At 42.7% G+C, this 12,999-nt stretch overlaps 1 protein-coding gene across 8 annotated transcripts in view; it reads left to right on the forward strand.

The window, feature by feature from the left end:
• LOC137350342 (5'-AMP-activated protein kinase subunit gamma-2) overlaps positions 1 to 12,999 on the forward strand; it is a 510,855-nt gene that overhangs the window by 415,894 nt on the left and 81,962 nt on the right. For all 8 annotated transcript variants that reach the window (XM_068015054.1, XM_068015056.1, XM_068015052.1 and 5 more), the window contains one exon: positions 5,956 to 6,062. In XM_068015054.1, the coding sequence (XP_067871155.1) occupies positions 5,956 to 6,062 (107 nt within the window). The remainder of the gene's footprint in view (positions 1 to 5,955; positions 6,063 to 12,999) is intronic.

Below are 12,999 nucleotides of genomic sequence, written 5' to 3' on the forward strand. Positions count from 1 at the left end.
ACCCCCTTCTCTCTCTCGCTCGCTCTCTCTGACCCCCTTCTCTCGCTCGCTTCGCTCTCTCTGACCCCCTTCTCTCGCTCGCTCGCTCTCTCTGACCCCCTTCTCTCGCGCTCTCTCTCTCTCTGACCCCCTTCTCTCGCGCTCTCTCTCTCTCTGACCCCTTCTCTCTCTCTCTGACCCCTTCTCTTGCGCTCGCTCTCTCTCTCTCTCTCTCTGACCCCTTCTCTCTCTCTCTCTCTCTCTCTCTCTGACCCCTTCTCTCGCGCTCGCTCTCTCTCTCTCTCTCTCTCTCTCTCTCTCTCTCTCTGCCCCCTCCCAAACACACGCTGTTATCTTTATATACTGTATATGTATAATATATTGGGTTGAAAGAGTGCAATATACAACATACATTGTTGGCTCTAGCTTGATCTGTTTGTGTTATTTGACATATCCATGGGTGAACTTAATGGACTAATATTTGTTAGAGAACTGTATTGGCACCCAGTGCGCTCTCTTTGTGTGTGTGTGTGTGTGTAGTTTACTCCTGATTTGTGACCTTTGTTTTTCCTTGATCATGCTTAATGTGTTTGTTCATTCCAACCAAACCTCCCACCCCACACACACACGCATTTCTTCATAAACTTTAATATGTCCCCTGTTCATAAATGTAAACACAATTTGCTGATTTCTGTCATTTGGTGTTTAATACTTTTTAACACATCGTGAGCTACAATTTCCCTTGTTTCCTGGAGATTTTGGTTAATATATAAGAACGTGTGGTGCTGATGCTTACTGCACATCAGAAGGGTTCAGATTCACTGCTTTTCATCTGTTTGACTTTCAATGTTGCGTATGTTCTGTTGGTAGTTGCTGTGTCCTGTTGCTAGCGATCAGTGATGTTTGAGCTAGAACTGTGAATTTTAATTGGAAGGAAAGGATGTGATTATGTACAGTGTAATCATTAAGGGATATAAAGAGTAATTGTGTGGTTTGCTCAGAAGGGGCCTCTTCCTTCTTCCCCTGAAGCTGTGAAATTAAAGCAGATGATTGAGCAATAAGGTGTGAACTGAAACTGCAGTCGTTCTGAAGTGTGTGTGTTTAAGAAAAAGAAAAATTAAGATTCAGAAATATCATATTATGCAGACTTTGTAGAATGCCAAGGTTATCATTAGCTGAATCAGTCCCCAGAGGCAGACATTGCAGATAAACATTTGTCAGAAAATGGTGTCATTCGAAAGCATGACACCCGTTTTCATGTGTGAAGGTTGAATTGGTTGAATTTATTCATTTTTTTAAAAACTTTTTTTCCAACTAAGATTACTCATGTTGGTTAGAAATTGGATGGTCTAAACTGAAAAGGAGAGGCTAACCTTGAGTAAAGGTTTACTTTTGAACAAGCGTTCAATTCAATTTTTCATTGAAAATACGTTTGTGTGAGAATTGAATTTTTAAATTAAAATCTAAATTACAGAAGTCTATATCAGAATAAAACTAATTCTATATGCAACTTCTTTAAATTGCATTTTCATTATTTTACGTTCACATGTATTTTATGATGCTATACAGTTTATTGTGCAGCTTAGTCCTCACATTTAACAGTTCCATGCTGATGAGCGTGCATTTGGTATACCAATAAATTTTGTTCTGGAATTCTTTCGGCACAGTGGATTAAAAATAACTGGTTTGCAAATGTTTGTACCTCAACCCAATTAATTGTCTGCTCAGCAGCTTCGATCTAAGTGGGGGGGGGGGGGGTGGTGGAATGGCTGACCACAGCTAAAGGGCAGTGATTGATTTTGAAAATGTGCTGTCTCTTGGAAGTGAGAGAGAAAGAGACAAAATCTGACAATCGGTTGATTTCTAATTATTCACTTGCTCCCCGTGCCTGAATGTGTATTACGTGTGATCTGTAATTCTGCATAGCAGCATGAAATGTGAAGTGATTTGGTTCATTTGGATCCTATGCTTGGAGTCGATGAAAACATGTTCCTGGAGGAGCTCAGCACAAAATTGCAATGGCAGATTAAAACAATTACCAAGTGATTAGTACATTGTAGAAATGAGCTTGAGAAATTTACTTTTTGTTCAGCCAATGCTCTCCTGACACCCACTGAAAAAAAAGTGTTTCACAGGTCTTCTGGAGCAGGAATCATTCAAATTTGTGATTTCTCAGCAGCAGGTATCATACTGTGTGTGTCCTCCCTAAAATGTTGGATTTTTTTTTTATATGCCTGATTTGGAACCATGCTCCTTGTCTCTGGAGTTGAATGCTGTTTTGTCCTTTTACTCAAGTGCTGACTCATGCTGGATTAAGGTTTCATAGGCACTTGGCTGCTGTCCAGTATTTCATCCAGGTGGCTCGATCTTTGGGTGCAAGCCTGTCGAGTGTGTCTCAGTCTTGTCTCTCTTGAGGCACATTTTGGAATTCTGCCTGCTTGCCCCTCCCCCCCACTGCCACCCCGAGGGGTCTCCTGACCATGTCGGCTGTATTACTGGCTCTGAGGTCATTAACCTACCACGAGGGATTTGTGCCACTTGGGGATGTATTCTTGGCTGCACTTATTCTTTACTGACGACCTTTATATCCTCTAGTTTTGGACTCCCTCCACAAGTGGAAAACATCTCTATGCCTACACAGTCAAACCCCTTCATAATTTTTAGAAGACCTCTTTCTGGTCACCTCTCAACTTTGCTCAGAATTAACCCTCTCTCCAAACACGATCTGCGTGGGTGAATTTTTTTGTTACAAGTTGCTGGATTACCATTAGTAGTGGAGGAAGTCTCATTTTGTATCATTTAAAAAAAAAACTTCCCTCTTTGTCCCCCATGCTGAGACTAATTATATTGTCACTTCTATTTTGCTGAGAACAGCCAACGCACCGAGACTAGGGATTAAGTCTGGGATCTTCCTCATTTTTAATGACTCAGTTCTGACTCATCAGTGCATTTACAAAATTAGCCATCTTTGACTATGACATGACTAAAATAGAATAATGTAGAAATTACAATGTGAGCAGGCTGTGGCCCAGCCAGTCTCTGTTGGTATTGATCCTGCAGATGAGCAGTAGCACTGGTTTCAGATGCTCACCCTGCTGCCATATGCCTTTATTCCCCTTTTCTTCAACCACCTATGTAATGTTGGCATAGTCACTGCGTCAGTCACAACCCTTTGTGTAAAAATGTTTCTCCTGCTCTCTAGTTGTTAATCTTCTATCTCTGTCCCTTTTGTTTTGTATCTTTCAATCAATAGAAAGTCTGTTTCTATGTCCATCCCTTCCCAATTTTAAATATCTCTATTAAATGACTTCCTCTGTTGTAATGAAAGCAAGTCTGTCTTCATGTCTGTAGTTCATACCAGTCAGCATCCTAGTAAGCTTGTGCTGTACCCTCTATTGCCTCAGCATTCTTCCTGTTGTGTAAAGCCCAGAATTACATACAGTATTCTGGCTGTGGTCTGTGTATTCTCTTTAGTACTGTATCCAAATCATTGAGGTACACAGTGAATAGAAATGGTCCCAGACTGAAACCTGTGCAACACAACTGTCTCCATCTAGCCCATCTAAGAAATTGCCATCAACTTCTGTTTCCTCCATTCTAACCATCTTTAATCCAAGTTGCTATCATCCCTCTGATTTCAAACCACTTAGTTTTATCCAGTAGTCTTCTGTATGACATCTTGTTGGAGAGTTTCGGACAATATACGATAAAGTGTTAAGAAGGCATATGGAATCCTTTCCTTTATTAGCTGAGGTATAGAATACAAGAGCAGGGAGGTTATGCTGGAATTGTATAACTCATTGGATAGGCCACAACTTGAGTACTGTGTGCAGTTCTGGTCACCTCATTACAGAAAGGATGTAATTGCACTAGAGAGGGTACAGAGGAGATTTACGAGGATGTTGCGGGGACTGGAAAAATGTAGCTATGAGGAAAGATTGGATAGGCTGGAGTACTCCTTGGAGCAGAGGAGGCTGAGGGGAGATTTGACTGAAATGTACAAAATTGTGAGGGGTCTGGATAGAGTGGAGGTGAAGGGCCTGTTTACCTTACAGAGAGGTCAGTGTCTAGGGGACATAGATTTAAAGTGATTGGTAGAAAGATTAGAGGGGAGATGAGGAAAGTTTTTTTTCACCTGGAGCATGGTGGGGGTCCGGAACTCACTGCATGAAAGGTAGTAGAGGCAGAAACACTCTACTCATTTAAAAGGTGTCTGGATGTGTACCTGAAGTGCCGTAACCTGCAGGGAAAAGGACCAAATGCTGGAAAGTGGGATTAGGCTGGGTGGCTCATTTTTGAGCCAGCGCATACATGATGGGCTAAGTGGTGCTGTAAACCTTCTATGATTCTATTATTTAGTTTAGTTTAGTGATACAGCACTGAAACAGGCCCTTCGGCCCACCGAGTCTGTGCCGACCATCAACCACCCATTTATACTAATCCTACACTAATCCCATATTCCTACCACATCCCCACCTGTCCCTATATTCCCCTACCACCTACCTATACTAGGGACAATTTATAATGGCCAATTTACCTATCAACCTGCAAGTCTTTGGCATGTGGGAGGAAACCGGAGCACCCGGAGGAAACCCACGCAGACACAGGGAGAACTTGCAAACTCCACACAGGCAGTACCCAGAATTGAACCCGGGTCCCTGGACCCGGGTTATCCACTGCAATGCCCCCATCCACCTTTACTGTGATTTCTCCAAAAATCCAGATCATTTTGACATTATTGTTAATTGATGAAGTTCGCAACCTCATATCGACAGTAACGCACAGAAACAATTTTCACTAGCTGTGGTCCTTCCTCATTTTAAAGCAGTTTTGAGTTTTCCTGAAATCACGTCCCTCTGTGGCTTTCACAACATTAGTACGTGCCAAACCACTTCGCTGCCAACAAAGTACTTTTGAAATGGAGTCATGCTGTAATATAGGGAAATGTGGCAGGCAAGTTGTGTGCAGCAAATCCCACAAGCGGCAATGGTTTAAATGACCAGATAATCTGTTTCATTGAGATAAATGTTAAAAGAAAAGAAAAACTCTCATTGCTACAGTGTCTTTTACAACTTCAGGATGTCCCAAAGCACTTTGCAGCCAATTAAGTACTTTTGAAGTATAGTCACAGCTGTAATGCAGGAGACACAGAAGCTAATCTGCGCACAGCAGTGTGATAATCATCAGATAACCTGTTTTTAGTGGTTAAGGGATAGTTTAATTGGTTGAGGGATAAATATTGGCTAGGACATGGCAGAGCACTCACCTGGTCCTCTTTGAAATAATGCCATGTGATCTTTTGTGTGCACCTGAGAGAGCAGACGGGCCTCAGTTTATCGTCTCATCTGAAAGATGGTGCAACATACCTTGATACGTAAAAGCTCCCTGATGTCTTAGTGGGTAAATGCGACCTGTCTTGTCTGATCCCTGATTTATGCAACCAAAGAGAGCAGCTGTTGGCCTCCATGCCCTTGGTTTAGTTAGAGGGAAAATCGGAGAGGTTGCCTATTGCTGATCTTTTCAGTGATCTGCGCTGGAATGGTGCTTCCTCCACATCTTCCCCAAACCCCTCCATCCCCCGTCCCCTAGTCAAGTGGTCTCCAGGCACAGATTGGAGGCTTGCATCTTTGCAATAAGGTGCTGGATGCCTGCTGGCACATGTTCCTTCTCTGACGATGTTGATTGTGATTATAGTTTAACAAGAAAAATCACACCAGTTTCACTATAGTACATTAAATTTTTTTAGTTCAGTCTGCTTGGACATACAGTGTTGCAGTATCTTTACCTATGTTTGCAGTGGGTAGGGAAAGTGTTAGTGTTTGGAAATTATTATGCTTTTGCAACAAGAGCAGAATAGGTTATTGACTATTAGGCTAATGGTTCTTTTTGTTCATAATGCATCCTGTCATGCTGTGCAGATGCTGAAGGAATGTCCTTTCCATGCTGTAACCTCTCTTTCTCCCATTTCTTTAACAGCTGAAGAGTCTGACAGTGATATTTATATGAGGTTTATGAAATCCCACAAGTGCTATGACATCGTCCCCACCAGTTCAAAGCTTGTTGTATTTGACACTTCATTGCAAGTAAGATGTGTTTTTTTTCATTTTGAGGGTCTGGGCACTTTGGTCATGATCAGTACGTTAGTATTGTTGAATTGTTTTTTGAAGTGTTTTCACTTGAGTGAGATGGAGCTGATCGGATTCCAATACTAAGTGCACAGAGGCCTGGGATGTGAATTGCATCTGCAGTTCCCTGTATAGCGATTTCCCAATCTCAATCATGGTAAGCTGCTGAAAGAGTGGTCAGGTGCTTACCAACAACAACTACTTGCATTTATATAGTGCCTTTAACATAGTGAAACATCCCTAGGCGCATCATAGGAGCAGTCAGAAAACAATTGACACTGAGCCACATCAGGAGATTTTAGAAGAGGTGACCAAAAGCTTAATCAAAGAGAGAGGTTTTTGGGAGCATCTTAAAGGAGGCGAGTGAGATAGAGAGGTTAAGGAGGCAGTTCCAAAGCTTGAAGCCCAAGAAGCGTGTATGTCAATGGAGCAATAAATATTAGGGATGTGCAAGAGGCCAGAATTGGAGGAGTGCAGAGACCAAGGGGGAAACCCCTTTGGAGGCCATCAGACTGTTGGGAGGACTAGACTGTTGCTGTTTTTGGCTGTTCTTGGCCTGGAGTGGCATCTGGTCCAGAGAATGCTCCAAAAGGAGGAGGAATGAAGAGAAACTTCACATACATAACAAGAGTTTAAAATGGATGTATATTGATCTAATGTAGAATCTTGACCAAATACCACCCCTTAAAAATAATTTGCAAAGCGATAGTATGGTGGGATTTGCACTTCATGTTTGGATTGGAATCTTCCATGCCATTGGGCACTTCACAAAGAAATAGTTTACATAGCTGCCAGTAAACTGGGCCATAGTATCTTTCAGCAAGACTTTAAGCAGCCCTCTATCCACTTATCTTTGGCTTGAAGTTTTTAAAAAATTCTTTCATGGGACGTGTGTTGCTGGCAGGCCAGCATTTGTTGCCCATCCCTAATTGCCCTTTAATTGATCTGGCTTGTTAGGCCATTTCATACAGTAGTTCAGCCATGGTGCTGTGGGTCAGGAGTCACATGTTGGCCTTCCCTAAGGGCCAGATGGGTTTTTTACGACAATCAATGATAGTTTCATGGCACCATTACTGACACTGACTGGCTTTTATTTCCAAATTTTTAATTAATTGATTTTAAATTCCACCAGCTGCCATGGTGGGATTTGAACCCATGTCCCCCGGGTATTAGCGCAGGCCTCTGGATTACTGGTCCAGTGACATTTACTATTCCACCGTCTCCCCTAATTCATTTAATGTCCTGGTCATACTAGATATCTGCGCCTCTGCGAAATCTGAGAGTGGATAGGCTACATACAAAAACTGGGTTTATGTAGCAATGTCAGAACAGGTCCATCTACATGTCTTGGTTCCATAACCCTTAGTAGCCTTGCCTAACACAAATCTCAATGAAGAACAGCACCCTTTAATACTGCAGCACTCCTTTAATCTTTCTCAGGTCCTGGTGTGGGGCTTGAGCTCCCAGCCTTCTGACTCAAGTGAGATAGATGACCAACTAAGCTAAGCTGATAGATGAGGTGCTACTCAGAGCACCCAGTATTTGGAGAATTTTGAAACTGGTGTGGCAGACATACTAACGAATATAAGGGGCTGAAGGTAAATATCCTCTGAAACTAGATACCATGTATTCATGGGTTAAAGAAATCTGGGGTACTGGCTGTCCTTGTGAAGGAATCATTGGGCACTGGTGAGATGAGTAGGATTGGGAGAAACAAACAGTATCTATATAGGTGATGAATTGGCCATGGGTAACTGCAGGCCTGTTACTGTAACACTAGAGATAAAATAATGGAGACTGTACTAAAGGGTTGGGCTGGAGGAGTCAAATGGATAAAATCTTGCCTGACACACCTCCCCAAATGCAGTATGGATGAAGTAGATTGTCACAATCCCAACAATAATTCATTGAATTACTGGAAAGCTTTTGGCAATGTCGCATGCAGGAAAAATGAAGTTGAAAGTTACAGCAATCCAGGACAACAAGGGAGTGGAAAAGATATTGGTTTGAAAAATAGGAATTTTTTCACGAAAAGTGAAGTGCCAGTCTTTGAAAAATGTAGTTCAACCAAAGACAGGTGGGGAGATAGAATTGGTGTCAGAAGTTCAAGACGCTGGTTTCAGCCTCCCCATAAAGGGCAGCATGTAGATGAGGGAGGCTGAGGATAGATCTTTAGGGAACTCCAGAGGAAACGGTACAGACGAACCCACAGAGGACTTATGCTGAAGCTTTCCATTGCACTGTTGTTCAGATATTGGAAAGGCTGAAGAGGGGAGCAACTGCACCGTTCTCTATTGTAAAGTGGATGTGTTTTGACAAACAATTTACGGTCTAGAAAGGGAGCAGCTAAGCGGGACCTCATTGAAGCACACTGAAAATTATAAAGAAGTTGAATGTAAAATTAATTTCACCATGCTGTGTCTCCGCTGAGTTTACTGCCCTCCTATCCTTCCTTAATCTTTCTTCCACCATATAATTTTCCCTATGCATATTAACAGCCACCCCCTGAACTTGCCATCTCATGTGTCCTCTCTACTCCCATCATGTCAATCACAGTTAAGGCTATCTCTGATCACTTCCTTGTATATTCCTGCATCCACATCCCCCTTGCCTCTCCAAACTTTACTTCCTTCTGTGTCTGCTCCTGGAAAACACACATTCCCGATTCACTTGCAACTTTACTTTCAAAATCCCAACTGTCAAGCCTTTGGCCCTCCATTTTGACATTTCTGCAGTTACTGATCTATTGAAACATAAGATCTTGAGGGTACTTAACAGGGTGGGTGCTGAGATGATGTTTCCCCTTGTGAGAGAGACTAGAACCAGGGGACACAGTTTAAACCTAAGGAGTCTCTCGTTTAATACGGAGATGAGGAGAATTCTTTTCTATGAGGATCGTCAGGCTGTGGAATTCTCTTCTCCAGAGAACAGTGGAAGTAGGGTCATAGGGAATAGAAGCAGGAGTAGGCCATTCGACCCCTCAGTCCTGCTTCACCGTTCAACTAGATCATGGATGATCTACTTCAACGCCATTTTCCCACACTCTCCCCATATCCCTTGATACCTTTAATATCTAGAAATCTATCGATCTCTGGCTGAAGGACAGAAAATAGTGGGTCATAGTAAATGTTTGCTTTTCAGACTGGAGGGTATTGAACAGTGGTGTTCCCCAAGGGCCAGTGCTAGGACTGCTGCTTTTTTGCTATATGTAAGTGACTTAGATCTTGGAATACAGAGTAGAATCTCAAAATTTGCTGATGACATCAAACTTGCAGATGCAGCAAACACTGAGGATGATATGAACTGCCTGCAATAGGACATAGGTTAGCGGAGAGGTGGCAGATGGAATTTAATAGTGACAAGGGCGAGGTGATGCATTTTGGCAGAAGGAATAGAGAGAGGTAATATATACTTAATAGCACAGTTCTAAAGAGTGTACAGGAACAGGGGGTGTGTGTGCATTGATCTTTGAAGGTGGCAGGACATATTGAGAGAGTGGTTAGTAAAGCATATGGGATCTTGGGTTTCATAAATAGAGGCATTGAGTACAAAAGCAGAGAAGTTAGGCTGAACCTTTATAAATCTCTGATTAGGCACCACCTGGAATACTGTGTCCAGTTCTGGTCATCACACTTCAGGAAGGATGTGAGGGTCCTTGAGAGGGTACGGAGGAGATTTGCCAGAATGGTTCCAGGGATGGTGGACTTTAGTTACAAGGTTAGGTTGGAAAAGCTGGGTTTGTTCTCCTTAGAACAAAGGAGATTGAGGGGAGATTTGATACAAAGTGTACAAGATTATGATGGGCTTAGATAAATGAAACGAGGAAAGGCTGTTCCCATTAACTAATGGTACAAAGACCAGGGGACACAAACTCCTCTGTCCTTGCAAACTACCATCCCATCTCCAACCTTTGCTCTCCAAAGTCCTTGAACATGTCACCTTGCAAGTCCCTGCCTATCTTTCCCGGAATTCCTTGTTTGAATTTCTGCAGTCAGATATCCACCTCTGCCACAGTACCAAAGTGGCTTTTATCAAGTGGTATTCTATGTTACTGTGACAACCGTAAACTCTCCCTCTTCGTCCTTCTTGACCTGTCTGCGGCCTTTAACATGGGTGACCACACTGTCTTCCTCCACTCTTCTCCAGCTGGATGGGACTGCTCTCACCTGATTGCATTTTTACCTATCCAGTCTGAGCCAGAGAATCATTTGCAATGGCTTCTCTTCCTGTTCCACCGCAAATACCTCTGGACTCACCCAAGGATCTATCCTTGGCCCCCTCCTGTTGTCTACATGCTGCCTCTCGGTGACATCATCTGAAAATACAGTATCATTTCCACATGTACGTTAATGAATCTCAGCTCTACCTCGGCACCATCTCTCAATCCCTCCACTGTCTCTAAATTGTCACTGCCTATCCAACAGCCAGTACTGGCTGAGCAGAAAATTTCTCCCAACTAAATATTGGAAGGACTGAAGCTGTTGTCTTCTGTATCTGCCACAAGCTCCGTTCCCTAACCACCAACTCCATCCCTCTCCCTTCAACTGCCAAGGCCCTAAGCTCTGGAATTCCCTCCCTAAACCTCTCCATCTCTCTTTCCTCCTTTTTAAAATGCTCTTTAAAACCTATCTTTCTAACCAGGCGTTTACTTGTCTGCGCTAAAGTCGTCTTATGTGGATCAGTGTCATATTTGGTTTGAAGACACTTCTGTGAAGTGCCTTTGGATGTTTTGTTCTGTTAAAAAGTGCCGTATAAATACAAGTTGTTATTTCAAAGTAAGCGAGACAGTCGGTCTAGAGGATGTAAGCTTAAATTTGTGGAAGTGTGTTTAAGTAATTAAGAATAAATGTGATAAATATGTGGAATAATCTACTAGAGCCCAGTAGAGACTGAAACATTAGGAATATTCAGTGGGAAAGTTGGATGCAAGAGGGGTAGGTTTTAATGAGCCAAGTGGACTTTTCTCCTTGTGCTTCTTGCAGGTGTTTTTAATAAACCTGATCACTATAGATAATACATTGGCCTCCCCTCTTTACCCTCTAGGCCAAATAACCTCCTTTTCAACTGTATTGTTCTATGCTGAGCCGGGAGCCAATGTGGGTCAGTGAGCACAGGGGTGATGGGTGAATGGGACTTGATGTGAGTAAGAACACAGATAGCAGTTTTGGATGACCTCCAGGTTGGGGAGATAAAATGTGGCAGACCATCCAGCAGTGTGTTGGAATAGTCAAGTCTAGAGGTAACAAAGGCATGAATGAGGATTTCAGCAGCAGATGAGCTGAGGCAGGATCAGTGTTGGACAATGTTACAGAGGTGGAAATAGATGGTCTTAGTGTGTATATGTGGTCAGAAACTCCTCTCAAGGTCAAATATGGCACCAAGGTTGTGAACAATCTGGTTCAGTCTATGACAGTTGCCAGGGAGAGGGATTGAATCAGTAGCTAGGGAACGGCATTTAGAGCAGGGCCCAAAACAATGGCTTCAGTCTTCCCAATATTTAATTGGAGGAAGTTTCTGCTCATCCGGTACTGAATGTCAGATAGGCAGTCTGATAATTCAGTAGAAGTGGAGAAGTCGAAAGAGGTGATGGTGAGGTAGAGCTGGGTATTGTCAGTATACATATGAAAACTAACCTTGTGACTTTGCATGATTTCACCAAGCGTCAGCATGCAAATAATAAATAGGAGGGTGCTAAGGATAGATCCTTTGGGACACCAGAGGTAATTGTGCATAAGCAGGAAGAGAAGCCATTCCAGGTGATACTTAGTTTTATTGCATTTTGCTGTCTGGACCCACACCACTGGTGTAAAGAATTACCTTCCACTTTGGCAAGTTACTGCACTTAGGAACATAAGAACAGGAGTAGACCATTTAGCCCCTCAAACCTGTTCCGCCATTCACTGCGATCACGTTTGATCTGTGACATAATTCCACATATCCGTCTTTGCCTCATATTCCTTAATACCTTTGGATAACAAAAGTCTTATCAATCTCAGTTTTAAAATTGGCAATTTGTCTGGCATCAATTGCCATTTGTGGAAGAGAGTTTCAAACGCCTGCCACCCTTTGCGTGAAGTGTTTCCTAATGTTATTCCTGAAAAGCGCTTGGAATGATGCAACAGCAAAACTAAGTGCTTTCAGAAGGGGTGGGGGGGAGGGTAAGGGGTAGTTGGGACAATATATTAAGGGGACAACCATTGAACAGAGCAACTAAATAGTGTTTTGCAGATTAATGTTTGTCACCTTTTTGGGTTGCGAGCGTCGCTGGCTAGGTTATTGCTCTTGAGAAGGTGGTGGTGAGCTGCTGCAGTCTTGTGGTATAGGTACACCCACAGTGCTGTTAGGAAGGGAGTTCCAGGATTTTGACCCAGTGACAGTGAAGGAATGGCGATAATAGTTCCAAGTCAAGATTGTGTGTTTGATCATTTCTTTAGTCACAGGAAGGATTTTGAGATTACTTCATGTTTTAACTAATGTTTTAAAACAAAATTAATTCACACGGGATTAAAATAAATAGCTGCACGCATTGAAGGTGTACTAACGTCAGTTGGGCCAGCTTGTGGAATGTTGTAGTTTGCTCCAGTCTATGTACGAATTAGGAGCAGGAGTAGGCCGCTCGACCCCTCAAGCCTGCTCCGCCGTTCAATAAGTTCATGGCTGAACTGATTACTCCACATTTCCACCTACCCCCGATAACCTTCCACCCCCTTGCTTATCAAGAATCTATCTACCTCCACCTTAAAAATATTCAAAGACTCTGCTTCCACTGACTTTTGAGGAAGAGAATTCCAAAGATTCATGACCCTCAGAGAAAAAAATTTCTCCTCATCTCTGTCTTAAATGGGTGTCCTCTTATTTTTAAACAGTGATCCCTAGTTTGAGATTCTCCCACAAG

The sequence above is a fragment of the Heterodontus francisci genome, chromosome 2 (genome assembly GCF_036365525.1).
Source record: "Heterodontus francisci isolate sHetFra1 chromosome 2, sHetFra1.hap1, whole genome shotgun sequence".
Lineage (NCBI taxonomy): Eukaryota > Metazoa > Chordata > Chondrichthyes > Heterodontiformes > Heterodontidae > Heterodontus > Heterodontus francisci.